Source organism: Capra hircus, chromosome 16 (genome assembly GCF_001704415.2).
Source record: "Capra hircus breed San Clemente chromosome 16, ASM170441v1, whole genome shotgun sequence".
NCBI classification, from domain to species: domain Eukaryota; kingdom Metazoa; phylum Chordata; class Mammalia; order Artiodactyla; family Bovidae; genus Capra; species Capra hircus.
In genome coordinates this window covers 53,532,445-53,556,815 of record NC_030823.1, presented here as the reverse complement: position 1 = coordinate 53,556,815, position 24,371 = coordinate 53,532,445, and the positions used below count along the sequence as shown (strand labels likewise).

Genomic DNA, 24,371 nt, shown 5'->3' with positions numbered 1-24,371 from the left:
CTCAGTCATGTCCGACTCTTTGCAACCCCATGGACTGCAGCACGCCAGGCTTCCCTGTCCATCACCAACTCCCAGAGCTTGCTCATACTCGTGTCCATCAAGTGGGTGATGCCATCCAACCATCTCATCCTCTGTCATCCCCTTCTCCCACCTTCAATCTTTCCCAGCATCAGGGCCTTTTCTGATGAGTCAGTGCTTCACATCAGGTGGCCAAACTATTGGAGTTTCAGCTTCAGCATCAGTCCTTCCAATGAATATTCAGGACTGATTTCCTTTAGGATGGACTGGTTGGATCTCCTTGCAGTCCAAGGGACTCTCAAGAGTCTTCTCCAACACCACAGTTCAAAAGCATCAAATCTTCCACACTCAGCCTTCTTTATGGTCCAACTCTCACATCCATACATGACTACTGGAAAAACCATAGCCTTGACTAGACAGACCTTTGTTGGCAAAGTAATGTCTCTGCTTTTGAATATGCTGTCCAGGTTGGTCATAACTTTTTGTCCAAAGAGTATGTGTCTTTTAATTTCATGGCTGCAGTCATCATCTGCAGGGATTTTGGAGCCCCAAAAAATAAAGTCTGTCATTGTTTCCATTGTTTCCTCATCTATTCGGCATGAAGTGATGGAACAAGATGCCATGATCTTCGTTTTTTGAATGTTGAGTTTTAAGCCAGCTCTTTCACTCTCCTGTTTTGCTTTCAAGAGGCTTTTCAGTTCTTCGCTTTTTGCCATAAAGGTCGTGTCATCTGTGTATCTGAAGTTCTTGATATTTCTCCTGGCAATCTTGATTCCAGCTTGTACTTCATCCAGCCTGGCATTTTGCATGATGTACTCTGCATATAAGTTAAATAAGCATGGTGACAATATACAGCCTTGACATACTCCTTTCCCAATTTGGAACTAATCGGTTGTTCCGTGTCCAGTTCTAGCCAGACATGGAACAACGGATTAGTTGTTCCGTGCTTCTTGGACATGCTTCTTGTCCTGCATACAGGTTTCTGAGGAGATAGGTAAGGTGGTCTGGTGTTCCCATTTCTTTAAGAATTTTCCAGTTTGTTGTCATCCACACAGTCAAAGGCTTTGACGTAGTCAATAAAGGCAGAAGTAGATGTTTTTCTGGAATTCTGTTGCTTTTTTGATGATCCAATGGATGTTGGCAATTTGATCTCTGGTTCCTGTACCTTTTCTAAATCCAGCTTGAACATCTGAAAGTTCACAGTTCACAGCACTATTGAAGCCTGGCTTGGAGAATTGAGAATTTTGAGCATGTAGGATTGTAAAAGCCTCTTGTTATTCTTCGAAACACCACCACTACAACTAGCATCTTTTGAGTGTTAACTATGTGCCAGACTGCCTTTTAAGTTCTTTGGTTTTTTAATTTTAACAATTTATTAACTTACTGTGCATCCTAAGTCACTTCATCATGTCTCTTTGCAACCCTATGCTCCATAGCCTATCAGGCTCCTCTGTCTATTTGATTCTGCAGGCAAGAAAACTGGAGTGAGTTGCCATGCCCTCCTCCGAGAGTTCAAACCCACATTTCTTTCTTTCTTTTTTTAAAATATAAATTTATTTATTTTAATTGGGGTTTAATTACTTTACAATATTGTATTGGTTTTGCCATACATCAACATGAATCCGCCACGGGTGTACATGTGTTCCCCATCCTGAACCCCCCCTCCCACTTCCCTCCCCATACCATCCCTCTGGGTCATCCCAGTGCACCAGCCCCAAGCATCCTGTATCCTTCATCGAACCTGGACTGGCGATTCATTTCATATATGATATTATACATGTTTCAGTGCCATTCTCCCAAATCATTCCACCCTCTCCTTCTCCCACAGAGTTCAACAGACTGTTCTATACATCCGTGTCTCCTTTGCTGTCTCGCATACTAGGTTATTGTTACCATCTTTCTAAATTCCATATATATGCGTTAGTATAACGTATTGGTGTTTTTCTTTCTGTCTTACTTCACTCTGTATAATCGGCTCCAGTTTCATCCACCTCATTAAAACTGATTCAAATGTATTCTTTTTAATGGCTGCATAATACTCCATTGTATATATGTACTACAGCTTTCTTATCCATTCGTCTGCTGATGGACATCTAGGTTGCTTCCATGTCCTGGCTATTATAAACAGTGCTGCAATGAACATTGGGGTACACATGTCTCTTTCAATTCTGGTTTCCTCGGTGTGTATGCCCAGCAGTGGGATTGCTGGGTCATAAGGCAGTTCTATTCCCAGTTTTTTAAGGAATCTCTACACTGTTCTCCATAGTGGCTGTACTAGTTTGCATTCCCACCAACAGTGTAAGAGGGTTCCCTTTTCTCCACACCCTCTCCTGCATTTATTGCTTGTAGACTTTTGGATAGCAGCCATTCTGACTGGCGTGAAATGGTACCTCATTGTGCAAACCCACATTTCTTAACATCTCCTTCCTGGCAGGCAGATCCTTTACCACTAGTCCCACCAGTGAAACTTATTAACTCTTGAGTTAATTAATTTCTCCTCAGAGCAATCCAATGAAAGTAGGTACTCTGTTCCCATTTTACTGATGAGGAAACTGAGCCACAGAGATGTTAAGTGGTGAAGATTAAACTGTTAACTGTGCCAAAGACTTTTTAGGATATGTTTACTATACTTCAGTCATTGTTGCTATGTTTTCTATTCATCTGTATATAACCTTCATGATTTATATCTTATATATACAATCTATACTATTATCCATGTATTATTTTTATTGCTTAATTCACTGAAATATTTTAAAATCCTAAGCAAATGTCTGTGAAATCACAAGTACCCATGCAAAGGTCTTTCTCCCACTCTTACACAAATGAAAATAATTACCTAAAGTCAAATTAAAAAGTACCACCTAAAATCACCTCGGGGTAACCAATGGTGAAGTACCATTTTTGAAAACACTGATTATTTACCACAAGCAATGTTTATGTAGCCTAAAGTCGCACATATTTCTGGTGAATAGAGGACTATGCATTTATCTCATGTGGATGGTTAGATCAAGAAGTCTACCACAAGACTCCTAGGACTGGCATTGTAGATTATCTCTCATTAGTTGCAAATTGGAATATTGTAAAATTCATATTGATTGGCAGATCATCAACCTAATTTCTAATACTTCAAAATGGTAACAAAGTAATTTTTTGTTTGCCTTTGTTTATTTAGATGCACCAAGTCGTCTACCCTCTTCTAAGAACACCAAGTTTTTCACTTTATTGTTATTTTTCACCTTTAATTATATTTATGGCTGCTTTGGATGTGGACTTCTATATACTCAAGAACATGTTTTGGCAGGTAAGAACACATTTTAAGACAAAGTATGGTCCATTATTCCTTATTCATGTTGACAGAGAATCTGTCTAGCGAGATTAATAATTCACCAATCTCACATTAATATTTCACCAATCTCACATTTTTAGTTGACTCTTTTTGCTGTACAGAATCACTAATTAAAGAGAGTTGAGGGGAGGGAGAAGGAATAAATATTTGCTGACCTGTAACTAAGATTAGTTACTGTGACTAAGGCACTGAGTTAATATCATCTCCATTTCACATATAAGCTGACTATAGTTCAGAGGTCACAAGACTGACCAATGGTAGATCCTGGGTCCAAACCCACCTCTGACTGCCTCTCAGCTCTGTCTGTTTATTTGTCCATTTTCACTGCTATGGTTGTTTTATTTATGCCTTCCTCTTTTTTTGTTAATCATGCTTGCCAGATTATTTTTCTTTTCAAACTGTTTTATTTTCTTTGATTTTATTCTGTACTTTTTCTAATATCTTGAGCTAGGTATTAGTTGATTGACTTTTAGCTTCTTTTATTGTTGTTATTTTGTGCATTTAAAGTTTGAAGTTTTCCACTAATAACTTTTTAGCTTCACTCCACATGTTTAAGTCTTTAGTGTTTTCACTCAGCAATAAAAAAGAAACAGAATATTGATAAGTAGAATGTGGAAGAATTTCAGATGTATTATGATAAAAGATGGAGAAGGCAATGGCACCCCACTCCTGTACTCTTGCCTAGAAAATCCCATGGCTGGAGAAGCCTGGTGGGCTGCAGTCCATGGGGTGGCTACGAGTTGGAGATGACTGAGCGACCTCACTTTCATGCATTGGAGAAGGAAATGGCAACCCACTCCAGTGTTCTTGCCTGGAGAATCCCAGGGACGGCGGAGCCTGTTGGGCTGCCAACTATGGGGTCACACAGAGTCAGACATGACTGAAGCGACTTAGCAGCAGCAGCATGATAAGAGAAAGAAACCAGGCTAGAAGGGTACCTATGGAATAATATAATTCTGTACATAGACCTTCATTCTAGCAAAGGCAAAAAAATGCTTTGGAAAACAGATCATTGGTTGCCAGGGAGCAGGATGAGGGAAGAAATAAAATGGCAGAATGAAGAAATTTTTGAGTGTGATGGATCTGTTTTGTTTTTTCATTGTGGTCATGTTTACCTGACTACATGCATTTGTCAAAACTCATATTAACTATACAGTCAGAGAGTGAATTTTACTGTGTGTAAGTTAAAGGTAAATTTTTTAAAGATCAAAAGAAATAGATTTGTGTTTATCTGTCCCATGTGATTTTTTACTTTTAATTTATAAAGCTTTTCCTTTGCTTTTCCGCATTCCTTTTCCCTTTCTCAGTCAATTGATTCAATTTTCTTTATTCTTTAAAAATGTTTTTTGTTTATTCTTTTTTTTTCCTTCTGCTGGTTTAAAAGTTTTACATTCTGTTGCTCTTTTTAAGGCAGGTATTGTTGATTGCCTGTCCCTTTCTTTCTCAATAATGGAGTGACTTACTGTATGCATAGTATGGTAGTGGGCTGAATGTAAAATAGTGCTACATTTCCTGGCATCCCTGACAGGTGTGGTAGTGTCAGAAACCTATCGGGCAACGAAATGTATACACCAGTTTGCTAACTATGGATTTTTCCAGAAAGCCTTTAATAAGGGGATCAAGTCAGCTGGCATGTAGTTTTTGTCCATTGTTGCCTGCCTGGAGACCTGTAGATCATCACTGTGGAAACAAGGAAATGCTTTGTATGGAAGCAAGAAAAATTTGCACTCCATCTTAGAACATTTTGATGTGGAAAACTATTAATCTTGAATAGCAACAAGAAAGATGGGTGCATTGGTCTTATAGTCAAGTAGAATCATTTGGAAGGGATGGTTTCATTGAGGCAGGTAAACTAGAATACCTTTTAAAGTTATCTTCCTGAGTAATTGTATAAAATATATAGCAAGATCTGATTCTTACATGAATGCAGTCATGCCATACTTAGGCGTTAAATTTAATACTGTATTGTGAATTGGTTTCACAGGTCTTCTTAGCTGGATTAATTAGCTTTGCTACAACATTCATCTTAATTGGATATGTGGTTCTGAAATTCAATAAAAATTCATGGGATTTGCAGTCTTGCCTCCTCTTTAGCATGGCCCTTGGCGTTACAGATCCTATTTATTCTGTGAATTCACTGAAAACTATTGGTATGTTGGATTTATTTCTCTCTCTTATTTTGAAGATATGAGGATAAATTTCCTTTTGATAATATTCTTGAGTGAATTGTGCATCCAGCAGAGTAGCCATTCTGTGCTGTTTTTCTTGGAGATGGAGTATGCAAAGTCAATAAAGCAACCCAGGACCTGGGATAAATAATCTCAAATAATTTTTTTCAAGGAGAAAATGTTATCTTTCTAGAAGGTGATTAAAGTTGGTATTATATTCCATTCCATTGAGTTCTAAGCCACAAGCTAGAGATTTGGCACTATATCTTTGCAGCACTTTTCTAAGTCCTGGGTTCTTCTTGTTAGAAAGGCCTTTATTTTAAAGCAGCTAACTTTGGGCAGGTGGGAGAGGGAGCTTATTTAGAAGAAATGAGGTGAAAGTATACTCTGGCAAATATGTTATACAATAAAAGCTTATTCCCAAGAGGGCTAGGGGTTCTGAACTACTTCTCATATTATTTGGTAAAAGATAATTTCACTCTGAAATATCTGTTGTCATGTTTTATTAACACAGCAGTAAAAGAAACATAACATGGTTAGATGCTGTTATTTCTGATTTTGACTCAGAAAAATTTATTAACCAATTTTAAGGTTTCAGTATTAGTGGAAATATATCACCTTATGATTAGGGTGGGACACCTACCTTCTGGCAGGTGATATCCCCTTCTATATACATTTATACTTACAGTTGAGAAAACATAGAGGTTTTGACACTTTTGCTGGTGATATTATAAATTGTCACCAGATATTTCTCAAAGAATCTGACCCTATCTTCTTTTTCTCTCTAATTTTTTCCTGTAGGTGCAATATTTTTCTGTCTTTTCTCCATCTGTTTTTCTCTCTAAGCCATTTGTATTTGCCACTTGTTTTATTTGCCTCATTATCTTCCTGCTCCCCTTTCTGCAATCTCTTAACTGAAAGAGGCTCTAATAAACTATATTTATTGCAGTTTCTATATTCAAAAATTTTTTCAAAAAGAGAGTAGAAAGTCTTCTATTTCTTTACAAAAAAACTATTAAAGGTATTTGACTCTTAGTTGATATTTTCTTTATGCCAGTTATACTCAGATGGTACATAGTTCTGGATTCAATGATGTCTTTACCTTTGTGTAAATTAGATAAGAATGATCCTCTATCTAATTGTTGTAATACATTGTCTTTTTTAAGGAAAAAAATATATTTTTTGCCATGTGCCTAAAATTGCCAGAATAATATACAAAACGGCACTCCCTACAGTGTGAGTGTCTCTTCATTTGGTGCGGTGCTCTGGAGCACTGTGAAACCTGCACAGTCTGAGTCTGAGGTGAGCTGACTCACTGAGAAAAATAATGGATGTTCACATACAAGATAAAAGGAACCTATTACCTATTTTAAAAGAATGCAAAGACTCAAACAGTTTTTACTTTAAAATGAATCTGAACTGGGAGCTTGTAAAGGGATAAAGTACAAAGTTTTAGTATGATCTCAATGTAAGTAAAAGGAATTATATGCTTTGAAAAAGCCTTCAACATTCAAATGGTTTTATCTGGGTCATGGAATTACAGATGATTTTGTGTTTTATTATTTCCTTTTAAAAATTTTACAGTGAATTAATGAATATAAGTTAGTTCACATTAAGCCAGTAAAAATGTGGGGAGTAATTCTTGTGGTATTTTACTATTAAAAATAACTATACATCAAATTCAAAACTTTATACAATAAACCTTATGCTCTATTTGCTCCTGGCTGACTTACTGAATTTGAGGGAAGAATTAAAGGATTTCTTGACCAGCTAAATCAAATGTGCCAATAATCTTCAAACCTGTTTAACCAGTATTTTGTGTCTTCTGTCATAGTCAAAATTAATAGCAAGTAGTAATTATAATTTACCTTGCCTTTTATTTTCTTTGCTTTCTAAAGAAAGAAAGAAAATTAAAATTGGCTACAATAATGAGGCACAAAGAAAAGAAAAAGCCCAAATATTGATCCATAATCAGGCACTGAGTTATCAGAAATTCTGTATTATCCTGGTATCTATCCTATCTTTCAGAGGGTTTTTGTAAAGATAGATAGAATCTTTATAATCTGATATTTCATATACTCAGATCAAACACTGGAAAGCAGAGATCTGCTGTCTTTTCAACTATGCATAGTATCTTAGAAATAGTAATAATGAGAACTCTCAGCTATATATTTTTAATTATTTTGTGTTTCAAAATATCAAAGGGGAAAAAATAGAATCTTCATCAGATCATTTCTGCTTGCATTAAAAAAGTATCATTTAATGTGATCAATTTGGATTTTAGTGCAATGAAATGTATTAAATAGCTGCTTTTAAAAAACCATGTAGTTGTAAATTCTTTCTATATCATTTTATATTTAAATTAGGCTGCATAATGCACCGCTGTGTGTCATATGTTCTTAAATTTGAGTTTATGCTTTTAAGTAAAAGAAGTCCAGGGCTGGCCTGCAATTCCATGAAATCATTGAGGACACTGGATTCCTCTATATAACTCCTGTAGTTAAGATGGAGTAACAGGATCAGGTCTGTGAAGGATGGGTGCTAGAGAAGAGTTGGTTGATGACATGTTGTAAGTTGACCAAGATGAAAAGGGAACATATTTCCTAAGGACAGAAAAGGCTCTGAGATATATGATAGGATAATGATGACAAAATACTAGTTAATATATGCTGAGTGTTGACTATGTGACAGTCACCATACTTAGTATTATATACTGGGTTCATTTTTCTGCTCACAATAGCACTTTTTGGTTAGTACTATGGAAGGCAGAATAGCTTAGTGTTTTGGCTAGTAGATGGGGAAGTTATAACCCCACCTCTACCCCTTACCAACTACATGCATGTGTGCTAAATCGCTTCAGTCACGTCCGACTCTGTGTAATCCTATGGACTGCAGCCTGCCCGGCTCCTCTGCCCATGGGATTCTCCAGGCAAGAGTACTGGAGTGGGTTGCTATGCCCTCTTCCAGGGGATCTTCCCTACCCAGGGATCAAACCCAAGTCTCTTGGGTCCCCTGCATTGGCAGGAAGGTTCTTTACCACTGGTGTCACCTGGGAAGCCCCTACCAACTCTGTGATCTTGGGCAAATATCCTAACCTATATTTACCTCAGTTTTCTCATCAGTAAATGAGGATAATAACAGTTTATACCTCATGAAGTTGTTAATGAGTAATCAATGAGATTATGTAAATCTTAAAGAATTGCTATTCCTATTGAAATACTTCAATAGATAACTGAGGTTCTCCACAGTCTTAATTTAACAAAGATTCAGAATTGGACTTGAATTTAAAATCTCCACTGTTAATGCCATCATTGTTGATTTAGTTTCATGTAAACAACATCATATGTCTTTTAATTAGTATTATTTGAAATGTGTCTTTAACACTTAACTTCAATTTAATTTGTATCTTTATTAAAGTTTTAGAGTTAAATGATATATTAGTAAATTTGCTAATTTACTACTCATTCAGTTCAGTCTCTCAGTTGGGTCTGATTCTTTGTGACCCCATGGATTGCAGCACACCAGGATGCTCTGTCCATCACCAACTCCTGGAGCTTGCTCAGACTCATGTCCATCAAGACAGTGATGCCATCCAACCATCTCATCCTCTGTCGCTGTTCTCCTCCAGCCTTCAATCTTTCCCAGCATCTGGGCCTTTTTCAATGAGTCAGTGCTTTGCATCAGGTGGCCAGTGTATTGGAGTTTCAACTTCATCATCAGTCCTTCCAATGAATAATCAGGATTTATTTCCTTTGGATTGACTGGTTTGATCTCCTTGCAGTCCAAGGGACTCTCAAGAGTCTTCTCCAACACCACAGTTCAAAAGCATTGATTATTTGGCACTCAGCTTTCTTTATAGTCCAACTCTCACATCCATACATGACTACTGGAAAAACCATAGCTTTGATTAGACAGACCTTTCTTGGCAAAGTAATGTCTGTGCTTTTTAATATGCTATCTAGGTTGGTCATAGCTTTTCTTCCAAGGAGCAAGGGTCTTTTAGTTTCATGGCTGCAGTCACCATCTTCAGTGATTTTGGAGCCCAAGAAAATAAAGTCTGTCATTGTTTCCATCGTTTCCCCATCTATTTCCCATGAAGTGATGGGACCGGATGCTATGATCTTCATTTTTTGAATGTTGAGTGATTTCATTAATATTTGCTATATAAATAAATATCTTTGTTAAATTAAAAAATATGGAGTAACAGGGACTAGACTTACCTTTCTGCCTGAGCCAACTAAAAAGCCAAAAGACAAAAAAGCTAAAAAGACAAAATATATGAAAATGAAAAATAGTTCTCAGATAATGGACATCAGGCCATGCGGGACAGTAATACTCAAGAAAGGAAAAAAGAAATATGTTCTTGATTGCCCTTTCCATAGCTTATTACCTGGAGAGAGTTTCTAGGTCTTTGTGTGGGGGAAGGTAACCTAGGTGGAGCTTGGTAGTTTCTTTGAGTTGAGGAGACCTAGAGTTGGGAGTCCAGGAAGGCCAAAGCAGTTAAAGTTCATGGGGCAAATTGCTTCAGGAATGAAAGCTGTACTGAAGAAGGAATTTTGAGAGCTACCCACTTGAATCTTTGAGTGAGTGAGTGCTCATTAGTGCATGCATGTGAAGAAACTGCACAATGCTGGGAATGAAAACACTCAAAGGATGAAAGGGAAAAATCCCTTTCATGTTCACTACAGCCAAAGTGGAAAGCCATCAGAATTTGTAGGACATCAGGTCAAGGACTCAGAAGGTTATTGCTTGAGAAGCGGGGAAAATTAACCTTTGACTAAAGACCATCTCCATGGAAAAGAAATGCAAAAAAGCAAAATGGCTGTCTGGGGAGGCCTTACAAATAGCTGTGAAAAGAAGAGAAGTGAAAAGCAAAGGAGAAAAGGAAAGATATAAGCATCTGAATGCAGAGTTCCAAAGAATAGCAAGAAGAGATAAGAAAGCCTTCTTCAGTGATCAATGCAAAGAAATAGAGGAAAACAACAGAATGGAAAAGACTAGAGATCTCTTCAAGAAAATTAGAGATACCAAGGGAACATTTCATGCAAAGATGGGCTCGATAAAGGACAGAAATGGTATGGACCTAACTGAAGCAGAATATATTAAGAAGAGGTGGCAAGTATACACAGAAGAACTGTACAAAAAAGATCTTCACGACCCGGATAATCACGATGGTGTGATCATTCACCTAGAGCCAGACATCCTGGAACATGAAGTCAAGTGAGCCTTAGAAAGCATCACTACGAACAAAGCTAGTGGAGGTGATGGAATTCCAGTTGAGCTATTTCATTTTTTTTTCTTTTTTTATTCCTTTATTTTTATTTATTTATTTATTTTTTTAAATTTTTTATTTTTTTTTAAATTTTAAAATCTTTAATTCTTACATGCGTTCCCAAACATGAACCCCCCTCCCACCTCCCTCCCCACAACATCTCTCTGGGTCATCCCCATGCACCAGCCCTAAGCAAGCTGCACCCTACGTCAGACATGGACTGGCGATTCAATTCTTACATGACAGTATACATGTTAGAATTCCCATTCTCCCAAATCATCCCACCCTCTCCCTCTCCCTCTGAGTCCAAAAGTCTGGTATACACATCTGTGTCTATAAGAAAGCTGTGGTACATATACACAATGGAGTATTACTCAGCCATTAAAAAGAATTCATTTGAATCAGTTCTGATGAGATGGGTGAAACTGGAGCCAATTATACAGAGTGAAGTAAGCCAGAAAGAAAAACACCAATACAGTATACTAACACATATATATGGAATTTAGGAAGATGGCAATGACGACCCTGTATGCAAGACAGTTGAGCTATTTCAAATCCTGAAAGATGATGCTGTGAAAGTGCTGCACTCAGTATGCCAGCAAATTTGGAAAACTCAGCAGTGGCCACAGGACTGGAAAAGGTCAGTTTTCATTCCAATCCCAAAGAAAGCCAATGCCAAAGAATGCTCAAATTACTGCACAATTCCACTCGTCTCACATGCTAGTAAAGTAGTGCTCAAAATTCTCCAAGCCAGGCTTCAGCAATATGTGAACTGTGAACTTCCAGATGTTCAAGCTGGTTTTAGAAAAGACGGAGGAACCAGAGATCAAATTGCCAACATCTGCTGGATCGTGGAAAAAGCAAGAGAGTTCCAGAAAAACATCTATTTCTGCTTTATTGACTGACTGCTTTATTGACCTTTATATTCTGAAGGAGATCAGTCCTGGAATTTCTTTGCAGGGAATGATGGTAAAGCTGAAACTCCTGTACTTTGGCCACCTCATGCGAAGAGCTGACTCATTGGAAAAGACTCTGATGCTGGGAGGGATTGAGGGCAGGGGGAAAAGGGGACGACAGAGGATGAGATGGCTGGATGGCATCACCGACTCAATGGATGTGAGTTTGAGTCAGTTCTGGGAGCTGGTGATGGACAGGGAGGCCTGGTGTTAGCAATTCATGGTGTGGCAAAGAGTCCGACACGATTGAGTTTACTGAACTGAACTGAACTGAAAGGCTGCTCTGGCCCTACCTAACAAATCTAAAAAACAAGCCTCAAAAGGATCAAATTGTTTCAAAGTAACAACTGCATTACAAAGCAAAGCTCAAGAATATGAGAATACAAAAACATATAGCACCTAATTAGGTAATACGTACAGTTATGTTATCTTAATAAAAAATTGGAAGACATGCAAAGAAGCTGAAAAAATGGCCCATAAAGAGTACATAAACAAGTAGAAATAGACCTAGCAATGCTGCAGATGGTAGACTCATTAGACAAATATATTAAGACACTTGTAACTATATTCCATTGGTTTAAAAAGTTAGAAAAAGATTGAGTATGGGGTAGAATTGCTCCTGTCAGCTTAAGAGACCCAATTTTTAAATCAATAGGAATTTTGCAAGCCAGTCTTAAACTTTTGGTAGCTTTAAATTAGTTATGGTAGGAGTATTTACATATGAAGTTGGCAAATGCTACAAATCAGTACAAATCAGGCCTTTTTTAATTTTGGAAAGCTGGTTTATCAGTACACCACTGGACATGGTAGATATAAAAAAGACCTAAATAACATTTCTAGAGATGAAACCCACAATGTCTGAGATGAAAAATACACTGGATGAAATTAACATCAGATTAGACACAGCATAAGAAAGGATTAGTGAACTTAAAGTTCAAAGCTCAGTCATGTCCGACTCTTTATGACCCCATGGACTGTAGCCTGCCAGGCTCCTCTGTCCATGTGATTTTCCAGGCAGTATGGATTTTCAATACTGGAGTGGGTTTCCATTTAGTGAACTTAAAGAAATAGTAATAAAAACTATCCAAGATGGGCTTCGCAGGTGGCACTAGTGGTAAAGAACCTCCCTACCAATGCAGGATACAGAAGAAATGCAGGTTCAATCCTTGGGTCAAGAAGATTCTCCTGGAGGAGTGTATGGCAACTTACTCCACTAGTCTTACCTGGAGAATCCCATGGACAGAGGAGCCTGGCAGGCTACAGTCCATAGGGTCACAAAGAGTCAGACATGACTGAGGCGATTTAGCATGTACAAGATGAAGCAGAGACAGAAGAAGGCTGAAAGAATAAGCAGAATGTTAGTGAGCTGTGGGGCAACTTCCATGCCTATATTAAGGCACAGGTTCCTAAAAGAGGAGAGAAAAGAAAGCAACAAAAACTATTTGAGAAATAATGGATGAAAAATTTCTAAATTTGATGAGAACTATAAAGCCACAGACTCAGGAAGCTCAGCAAACTCCAAGCCCAAGAAATACAATTGAAAACTATACCATGATACATAAAAATCAAACTCCTAAACACCAGTGTAAAGAGAAGTTTTCAAAGGTAACCAGAGGGAAAAAGACACATTATATACAGAGACACAAAACTAATAATAATAACCAACTTCTCTTCAGAAACATTGCAAGCCAAAAGATGGTATGTAACACTTTTAAAATCCTGAAAGAAAAATACTTCCAGCTTAAAATCCTCAGTGAAAATATCTTTTAAAAGTAAAGGAGAAATAAAGACTTAAATATAAAGGTTGAAAGAATTTATCACTAACAGACCTGTACTACAAAAATGTTAAAGAAGCCCTTTAGGCTGAAAGAAAATGGAACCAGATGGAAAATTTCATCTGCAAAAAAGAATGGAAAGCACCATAATTTTAAACTGATGGGAAAATATGACTATTTCTTATTTTTACTCTTTTTAAAAGATGATATTTAAAGCAAAAATGGTTGCTGTCTATTGTGGGGTTTATTTATCTGCTCCTCCCCTTTGTGTATGGCATCCATCATCAGTATTACAAGCTGACTGCTAAAGTTCCAGCTATCATTCCATATTTCAGGCAGGAAACAGAAGAACAAGGGATGGAAAGATGTTCCTTTCAGCCAAGTCACCTCTCCCTCCAAGGAGTTTCCCAAAAGGTCCACTCAGTGACTTCCAGTTATATCTCAGTGGCCACTCTTAGAAGCCCAGGAGTTGGGGAACAGTTGTCATTTAGCTGAGCACATTGCCACCCTGAGTAAAACCACTCTTGTTACCAAGAACAGAGGATAGATACTAGATAGGCAGGCACCAATAACTGTCATCCTTCTTACAAGTTGTATAACAGTAGGCAGTTAATTTGATTATATTTTCTATTAAACTGTTGGTAAATGTTAATAAAATTTTATATTTAGTTTTTAAATACCAGCCTTATTGATATGTAACCCACACATCATAAAATTCACCCTTTTAAATTATAAAATTCAGTGGTCTTTAGTAGACTTACAGTTATGCAAGCATCATCATTACTTAATTTTAGAACATTTTCTTTAACCTCAAAAGAAATCTCATGCCTGTTAGCAGTCATTCATTCTCATTCCCTCATCCCCCAAGTTCCTGGCAACCAGTATTCTATTTTCTGTCTATGAGTCTGCATATTCGGGACATTTCATATAAATCAAACCATACAATACGTGATTTCTGTGTCTGGCTTCTTTCACTTTGTAATTTTTTAAAGGTTCATCTATGTTGTAACATGTATCAGTCAGTACTCCCTTCCATTTTGTGGCTGAGTAATGTTCCATTATAGGGATAGATCACCTATATTTATCTGTTTAGCAGCTAATTGACCTTGTGTTGTTCCCACTTTTTTCCTGTTATGAAAATGCTGCTATGACTGTCCATGTACAAATTTTTGTGTGGACATACATTTTTAGCTTTTTTGGGTATATGTCTAGGAGCAGAATTGCTAGGTCATATTTTATACTTATTTCTAAAATGTGGTTCTTTTGGAGTCTAACGATTGATATTTATTCAAGCTAAATGTAGTGACCTGAGAAGTGCTTTGTCTCATTTTGAAGTTCTAGCATGCTTTGAGGCAATGGACATTTCAAGATGTGCCATCACCATGTGCCTTTGCCATTGGAGATACAGAAGGCACAGTGGAGAAGTTAAAAAATGGTGATCGTGATTCTCTTATAGATCCATCACAGTAATGACTGCCTTCTTTTTTTTTTTCTAGCATATTCCTTCTCTTCTATTTTTGTATTTCCTGTGAAAGAGCATCATTTTCATGCACTGTACTAAATTATGTTCTATATTTCCATTTCCAGGCATTTCTAAGATGTATACTGATGTCATTAGAGGAGAATCAATGGTCGTCTGTGGCTTCACATCCATTTTTTTTGCAATTTTTCAGAGAGGCATACTTCAGATGTCCAACTTTAGAGGTAAGAGCACTGTTTTTCTCTATTTCTTTTCTTTTTTTTTATTTTTAAATTTTCGGCTACCCTCCATGGTGTGTGGGACCTCAGTTCCCTGACTGGGAATTGAACCCATGCCCCCTGCATTGTAAGGTGGAGTTTTAACTGCTGGATCACTAGGGAAGTCCCATCTGTGTATTTTCTAAAATCATTCTTATGTAGTCCATTTTAATTCATACCAAAATTAAAATATATTCAAGATGTCTTAACTTTGCTACTTCCCCTATTCTTTACTTATGGACCAATTAAAATAGTATATCAGGTAACAAGAAAATAATTGCCACTGTGTGTTTCCTTAGATGAGAGGGGAAAGTTGTTAAAGAAATGACTTTCTATCTCTCAACATGCACGTGCATATACACATACAGTTGTGTCATCTAGCTCAGATTAATCTCTTTCCTAGACCAATCTGGATCTCAGTGAGTGAATGTTAAGAATTGATTCTCACATTGTTTACAACAGAAAAAAACAACACTGTAAAGCATTTATCTTCCAATTAAAAAAAAAGAAGTGGCTTGGTCCTGAGTTTGAGTCTGAGGATGAAAGTAGTACTGTGGAGTCAGGTTCTAGAAGTGATAATGAGCAGAAGTCACAAATAGGCTGCAGCTTGGTAGGAATCCTGAGCATAGTGTGCTTGGCCCTGTCATAGTTTGTAAAAATATATATATATATATATATTTAAATATATTTTGACTCATTATTCACTCACCAGCTGAGTTTTTCACATTTATCGGTTCAGTTCAGTCACTCAGTTGTGTCCACCTCTTTGCGACCCCACCGACTGCATCACACCAAGCTTCCCTGTCCATCACCAACTCACATTTATGCTCTTTGCCTAACTCCTGAGAGCATTTGAGTCTGCTGCCCCCAGATAAGCAAACCTCAAGCTGCAGACTGTGGGGGAAATGTATCCCCAGAATGCCTCTTTGGCCAGGCTTTCATGGGAAACTTCCATCTCTCAAAATCTCAAGAGCGAACCAATGGGCATTGGCCAAATGCCATTAATAAAAGAAAAAAAAATTATTTCACCTTTCTTATTTCCTTTTTCTAGAGTTACATGTAATCATGGGCCTCACCTTTGATGTTTTGGGGAGCATAGCATGTGGATATTGGTGTGCAAGGATCATTCAGTTTATATTGACTGACCTGTTCAGCAATACACTGACCAATATAATTTTTTGCATCTCAATGGTGTACATGACTTTCTACATTGGTAAGACAGAAACAGATACAAAAATTCCATCCTTGATGTGTATTTTATGTTTTAATTTTCCCTTGTTCTTGAATCCAGCTTCCTCCCAACAGCATTTTTTTTCTTTAATGTGGCTCCTTTGTGTGTCTTGTCATACTATTTTCTGACACCTCTAGCTCTTTCCTGGACTGTCTTAACATCCCCTAAATTTCAACTCCATGTTCCTTCTCTTGCATTCCTCCTCTATGTGGTTACTTTCTTATTCTTTTTTAACTCTACCCTTTGACCTTACATTTATTCCCTGGAAGTCCCCTGGAAGAGGAAACAGACCTGAGCCGATTTCTGCTCTGACCCTTAGCAACCCATCTCTAAAATGAGAAAGCTAGGAGAGAAGCTCCTGAGATCTTTTCCAGTTCAGCAGTACCCATTCAGTGGGTACCAGATTAAGGGGACCGTAGAAATGGCGGCCCTTACCTGAGGCTAGGAGGCAGGAAAGGAGTTGGAGAAATCAGGTATATCTACTTCTGGAAGAAAAGCAGGACAGAGGAATAATCACAGGAATCAGAGTGCCTAATGCTGGGAGACCTTCACACAGTTATCTTCTAGTTTAATCCAGTGAGCTTGGGAACTAAAGTTTTTACCCCATTGAGTGAGATAACCAGTCCCCCAAAGCCATAGAAACTATGGCAAAAACCTAGCCAAATTCTGCTTCTCCTCTTAGCTCACACAGTGGAGCAATTCCATCCATGAAAGACCTCAAGTATCAAGAGGTTAATTACTCCTCTTTTCACCTCCAGTTACCAAACAGTCCTGCTTTCTCTATGATAAAGTGCTACCTATTGTTGCTCACCACCCCAAATCAGTAAAATTACAGAAAAACTTTCACTGAAGACTCATTTCCTTGCTCTCTTCATTTTTCCCCTCCCTTATGTCCCTGTTACAAATGCCTTAAGTGCCCGAAGGTAAAAAGTTAGTATTTCCTTTTTTTCCCCCTTGGACCGTAAGTTCCTTGGGATAGAGCTGTCTCTTATCCATCTTTATATTTATTATCTTTTCTATGTTCCCCGAGTCAAGCCCAATGCTTGCCATAGGCCCAATAACAATTAAACACATGTTGGTTGAATAAACTATTAGTCCTTAAAGAGCTTGAAAGTTAGGAAGAGTTCACTTCAAACCTGAGCTTTACAATTTATTAGCTTGGTAACTTTGGAATATTACTTAACCTCTTTAAACTTCAGTTAGTTCCTCATCTATAAACGTGATATAATACAGCCTAATTTAGAGGGGTGTGCCAGGCGTTAGTGAGGTGGCATGTGTCATGTGACTCACTCATGCTGGCGTCCTGAAGATAACTTTGACTGGCTCACAAGAGCTGACTGTCCACATCTCTTTCCAGCACTTTATTCAAGTGACATAATGTGGGTGTAGCTTGAAATAGGCCATAGTGGGACCATGGAAATTGGCAGACACAATCTTTAACCACTCAGATTGCTGCTGATAAACATTTACCAGCATGCCACTAGGCTCAAGGTAGGGCAGCTAATAAATGGTGATTCCTTTCCCCTTTCCTCTTAATTCACGTAGGTGCTCTCGGTCAAGTGATTGAGAGGTCTTCTCCTTCCCTTGCTCTCAGAAGGAATCTGCTACAAAGCCTTGATCTTGGACCCCTAGCCTCCAGGCTGTGAGATAATACATTCTTGTTGAAGACACTTTGGTAACAGCCCTAGGAAATGAATACCCATTCCCTCATCCATAACACTTTCTTCTGCTTCAGGAATTAAAAACAATTTTCTGGCCGTTCTCTCCTTTCATACTTAATCAGATCCTGATAATAAAAGTCAGGAATAGATAGTTCTAAGGAGAAGTTCCACTGCCAGAAAGCTAGACATAGATAAAATTTTTATTTATACATTCTGTAACGTGACATTTCTGTCTTATTATCTAATTTTATTTTTTTTTCTTCATTAACGAACACATTGTTAACTGGCTTGAATCCAGGGAATGTCTGATTGAGGTTTGAACCTCATCTCTTTGAGCACACTTAGTAATTTCCATTTTTGTCTCATTAAATCCACAGTACTTGGGGTTTTAGAAATCACCTGTGTCAGCACATTTGTTCTTTTTTCATAAAATGAAATAGGAAATTGCACAGACATTGCCACATAGACGAGACACTTTGGAACATTGTTGGTTGACAGGTAGTATGGCTAACAATGTTAATATATCAGCCCATGGAAAAAAATTTTAGTCTTGGAACCCCATGGACTGTATCTTGCCAGGCGCCTGTATCTGTGGGATTATCCAGGCAAGAATACTGGAGTGGGTTGCCATTTCCTTCTCCAGGGGATCTTCCCAACCCAGGAATCAAACCCAGGTCTCCTGCATTGCAGGCAATTTCTTTACTAAGATATGAGGGAAGCCCCCAAAATGCGAGTATTAGTCACTCAGTTGTGTCCGACTCTTTGTGACCCCATGGTCTGTCCATGGAATTCCCCGGGCGAGAATACTGGAGTGGGTTGCCATTCCCTTCTCCAGGGGATCTTCCCTACCCAGGGATTGAACTCAGTCTTCTGCATTGCAGGCAGATTCTTTACCATCTAAGCTACCAGGGAAACCCTAGTGTATAAAAGGCGCTTAAAGAGAGTCATCGTATAATTCATATAAGATGATGGACTGTGTGTAAGTCTAGGCCAGAGTTACAGGAGGGGAGGTAAGATGATGGGTTGTGTGTAAGTCTAGGCCAGAGCTACAGCAAGAGCAGTGGTGAGAGGGGTCTGTTATAGCAGAAGGAACATTTTATCAAGTGGCATTGGTCAGAATTTCTGATGAATGGAAACAGCTTTTAGTCAGTTTTATTGTTTTAAAACAATGCATTCCTTTCTTACCTGTGCCAAGGCTGATTGTTCTCACTCTTTTTTTATGTCATTGGTCTAGGCTATAAATGTCAAAGGACTTCGGTCATGACCCTAACATTTTCTTGTTGGGAAACATCCATTCCTGAATCCTGTTGTTTTTAGGAAACAAAATCCCTTTGATTCTCCTATTAGGAGGACCTTCACTTTTTCTAAACCAGAGAGAAAAAGAGAGAGTTTGAGAGAGAGAGCCACTTTCCTATGGCATCAATTTCCTGTGATGGTTTCGTACAACTGAGTGAGAAAAACTTTACAACTCTATTTTTAACAACGTGGGTTTATGCTGATGAAAATTACTTTATTACATGTTCTGTGCCTGCTTGTACATTTAAAATACCATTTAAAGTAATAACATTTGTAATTTTCAAAAGACTTTGTTTTTCTAATTTTAAAACTAATACATGTTCCATGTAGAATTGTGGAAAAAAATCTGAAAAGTCAAAGAAGAAATAACCCATAAATTTACCAAAGATACATTTTGTTATATGTACTCAGTTTTCAAAAAATACGTATGTACATAGATGTATTAATATATGCCTTTATACTATATGTTCTTGTTATATTGGGATTATACTAAAAAATATCAGTTTAAAAATGAAGTTACTTAGTGGTTTCCTTGTAGTAGATGTTTCCTCTAAGTAGTGACTGTTATTTAAAAAAACTATAAATTTTAAAATCCTGTAGTTTGAGTTACAGGAAATTGGAAATAAGATTTTGAGGACTAATTTTCCTATTATCACAGTCCCTAATACTGCTGGTTTATTGTCCCTGGTTATTTATGCTAAATTCAGTTAAATAAGTAGGTTAAAAGAAATCTAAAGTAGCTTTAAGTGATTCAATTCAGTTCAGTTCAGTTGCTCAGTGGTGTCCAACTCTTTGTGACCCCATGAATCGCAGCATGCCAGGCCTCCCTGTCCATCACCATCTCCCGGAGTTCACTCAGACTCACGTCCATCGAGTCCGTGATGCCATCCAGCCATCTCATCCTGGGTCGTCCCCTTCTCCTCCTGCCCCCAATCCCTCCCAGCATCAGAGTCTTTTCCAATGAGTCAACGCTTTGCATAAGGTGGCCAAAGTACTGGAGTTTCAGCTTTAGCATCATTCCTTCCAAAGAAATCCCAGGGTTGATCTTCAGAATGGACTGGTTGGAACTCCTTGCAGTCCTAGGGACTCTCAAGAATCTTCTCCAATACCACAGTTCAAAAGCATCAATTCTTCGGCGCTCAGCCTTCTTCATAGTCCAACTCTCACATCCATACATGACCACAGGAAAAACCATAGCCTTGACTAGATGGACCTTAGTTGGCAAAGTAATGTCTCTACTTTTGAATATACTATCTAGGTTGGTCATAACTTTTCTTCCAAGGAGTAAGCGTCTTTTAATTTCATGGCTGCAGCCACCATCTACAGTGATTTTGGAGCCCCAAAAGATAAAGTCTGACACTGTTTCCACTGTTTCCCCATCTATTTGCCATGAAGTGATGGGACCAGATGCCATGATCTTTGTTTTCTGAATGTTGAGCTTTAAGCCAACTTTTTCGCTCTCCTCTTTCACTTTCATCAAGGGGCTTTTTAGCACCTCTTCACTCTCTGCCATAAGGGTGGTGTCATCTCATATCTCAGGTTCTTGATATTTCTCCCGGCAATCTTGATTCCAGTTTGTGTTTCTTCCAGTCCAGCGTTTCTCATGATGTACTCTGCATATAAGTTAAATAAGCAAGATGACAATATACAGCCTTGATGTACTCCTTTCCCTATTTGGAACCAGCCTGTCATTCCATGTCCAGTTCTAACTGTTGCTTCCTGACCTGCATACAGATTTCTCAAGAGGCAGGTCAGGTGGTCTGGTATTCCCATCTCTTTCAGAATTTTTCCACAGTTTATTGTGATCCACACAGTCAAAGGCTTTGGCATAGTCAATAAAGCAGAAATAGATGTTTTTCTGGAATTCTCTTGCTTTTTCGACGATCCAGCAGATGTTGGCAATCTGATCTCTGGTTCCTCTGCCTTTTCTAAGACTAGCTTGAACATCAGGGAGTTCACGGTTCACGTATTGCTGAAGCCTGGCTTGGGAGAATTTTGAGCATTACTTTACTAGCATGTGAGATGAGTGTAATTGTGCGGTAGTTTGAGCATTCTTTTGTGTTTCCTTTCTTTGGAATTGGAATGAAAACTGACCTTTTCCAGTCCTGTGGCCACTGCTGAGTTTTCCAAATTTGCTGGCATATTGAGTGCGGCACTTTAAGAGCATCATCTTTCAGGATTTGAAACAGCTCAACTGGAATTCTATCACCTCCACAGCTTTGTTCGTAGTGATGCTTTCTAAGGCCCACTTGACTTCACTTTCTAAGATGTCTGGCTCTAGATTAGTGATCACATCATCATGATTATCTGGGTTGTGAAGATCTTTTTTGTACAGTTCTTCCATGTATTCTTGCCACCTCTTTTTAATATCTTCTGCTTCTGTTAGGTCCATACCATTTCTGTCCCTTATCGAGCCCATCTTTGCATGAAATGTTCCCTTGGTATCTCTAATTTTCTTGAAGAGAGCTCTAGTCTTTCCCATTCTGTTGTTTTCCTCTATTTCTTTGCATTGATCGCTGAAGAAGGCTTTCTTATCTCTTTTTGCTATTTTTGGAACTCTGCATTCAGATGCTTATATCTTTCCTTTTCTCCTTTGCTTTTCACCTCTCTTCTTTTCACAGCTATTTGTAAGGCCTCCCCAGACAGCCACTTTGCTTTTTTGCATTTCTTTTCCATGGGGATGGTCTTGATCCCTGTCTCCTGTACAGTGTCACAAACCTCATTCCATAGTTCATCAGGCACTTTATCTATCAGATCTAGGCCCTTAAATCTATTTCTCACTTCCACTATATAATCATAAGGGATTTGATTTAGGTCATATCTGAATGGTCTAGCGGTTTTCCCTACTTTCTTCAATTTAAGTCTGAATTTGGTAATAATGAGTTCATGATCTGAGCCCCAGTCAGCTCCTGGTCTTGTTTTTGTTGACTGTATAGAGCTTCTCCATCTTTGGCTGCAAAGAATATAATCAATCTGATGTCGGTGTTGACCATCTGGTGATGTCCATGTGTAGAGTCTTCTCTTGTGTTGTTGGAAGAGGGTGTTTGCTATGACCAGTGCACTTTCTTGGCAAAACTCTATTAGTCTTTGCCCTGCTTCATTCTGCATTCCAAGGCCAAATTTGCCTGTTACTCCAGGTGTTTCTTGACTTCCTACTTTTGCATTCCAGTCCCCTGTAATGAAAAGGACATCTTTTTTGGGTGTTAGTTCTAAAAGGTCTTATAGGTCTTCATAAAACCGTTCAACTTCAGCTTCTTCAGCATTGCTGGTTGGGGCATAGACTTGGATAACTGTGATATTGAATGGTTTGCCTTGGAGATGAACAGAGATCATTCTGTCATTTTTGAGATTGTATCTAAGTACTGCATTTTGGATTCTTTTGTTGACCACGATGGCTACTCCATTTCTTCTGAGGGATTCCTGCCCGCAGTAGTAGATATAATGGTCATCTGAGTTAAATTCACCCATTCCAGTCCATTTTAGTTGGCTGATTCCTAGAATGTCGACGTTCACCCTTGCCATCTCTTGTTTGACCACTTCCAATTTGCCTTGATTCATGGACCTGACATTCCAGGTTCCTATGCAATATTGTTCTTTACAGCATCAGATCTTGCTTCTATCACCAGTCACATCCACAGCTGGGTATTGTTTTTGCTTTGGCTCCATCCCTTCATTCTTTCTGGAGTTATTTCTCCACTGATCTCCAGTAGCATATTGGGCACCTAATGACCTGGGGAGTTCCTTTTTTGGTATCCTATCATTTTACCTTTTCATACTGTTCATGGGGTTCTCAAGGCAAGACTACTGAAGTGGCTTGCCATTTCCTTCTCCAGTGGACCACACTCTGTCAGACCTGTCCACCATGACCCGCCCGTCTTGGGTTGCCCCGCAGGCATGGCTTAGTTTCATTGAGTTAGACAAGGCTGTGGTCCTAGTGTGATTAGACTGACTAATTTTCTGTGAGTATGGTTTCAGTGTGTCTGCCCTCTGATGCCCTCTTGTAACACCTACCATCTTACTTGGGTTTCTCTTACCTCAGATAAATCAAAAGAATAATATAATCCTCTTCAAATTAATAAACAGTAAAGTGAACATTAAAAATAATAATACAATAATAATGCTGACCATTTATTCCTTGTTTTAAAAGTATGCCAAGCATGTTTCGTGTAATCTGATTTTATTCTCACAACTCTGTCAGGCATTATTCTTTTACACTCATTCTACAGATACAGGGACACTAATGGAGAAAGGCGAGGTGACATTCCCAGAGGAACCAGCTCTGCCCTGTTTAAAGGGTTTCTACTCTGAACTTGCATGTACTTTTCCTTCCTTCAGTCTGACATTTATAATGTACTGTTTGAAGGCTCTGTAACCTTCAGGACTGTTGGTATTAGTGGTGTTCAACCATTCTTCATAGTTGGTTTTCCTGTCTCAGACTGCATTGACATTTGTTTAGAGCCCAGGGAATTACATAGGGGAGCCTATATCATGCAAAAAACAATAGGCTTGAGGACCTGCAGTCACCAAGAAAGCACTGAGCTTGAGCCATAACCCCTAGGACATGCAGCACAGAGTCCTTGAGGTGCTGGGTAGAGGCTGTTAAACTTATTTTTCATTAGCTCTGTCCTCAAGGATGATCTATGGCAGGGGTTGGCAAACTATAGCCAGATATGCCTATTATTTTTGCATTGCCTATGAGCTAAGAATGGTTTTTACATAAAAAAAAACAAATAAAAAATATTTTGCAGCATGCAAAAATTATTTGCAGTTAAAATTTCAATGTCCGTTATTTATTGGGTGCTCATTTGTTACGTATTACCTGTGGCTGCTTATGCACTAGAACAGCTGAGGTGAATAGTTGCAACTAGGACCATGTGACCTGCAAATACTAAATATTTACCATATGATCCT

The 24,371-nt window shown here is 38.3% G+C and overlaps 1 protein-coding gene across 1 annotated transcript in view; it reads left to right on the top strand.

Moving 5' to 3' along the window:
• Window positions 1–24,371, top strand: part of SLC9C2 (solute carrier family 9 member C2 (putative)) — a 98,170-nt gene that overhangs the window by 7,695 nt on the left and 66,104 nt on the right. Inside the window, exons 3-6 of the mRNA XM_018059962.1 lie at window positions 3,191–3,319; window positions 5,349–5,514; window positions 15,123–15,239; window positions 16,324–16,485. Coding sequence (XP_017915451.1) covers window positions 3,191–3,319; window positions 5,349–5,514; window positions 15,123–15,239; window positions 16,324–16,485 — 574 coding nt within the window. The remainder of the gene's footprint in view (window positions 1–3,190; window positions 3,320–5,348; window positions 5,515–15,122; window positions 15,240–16,323; window positions 16,486–24,371) is intronic.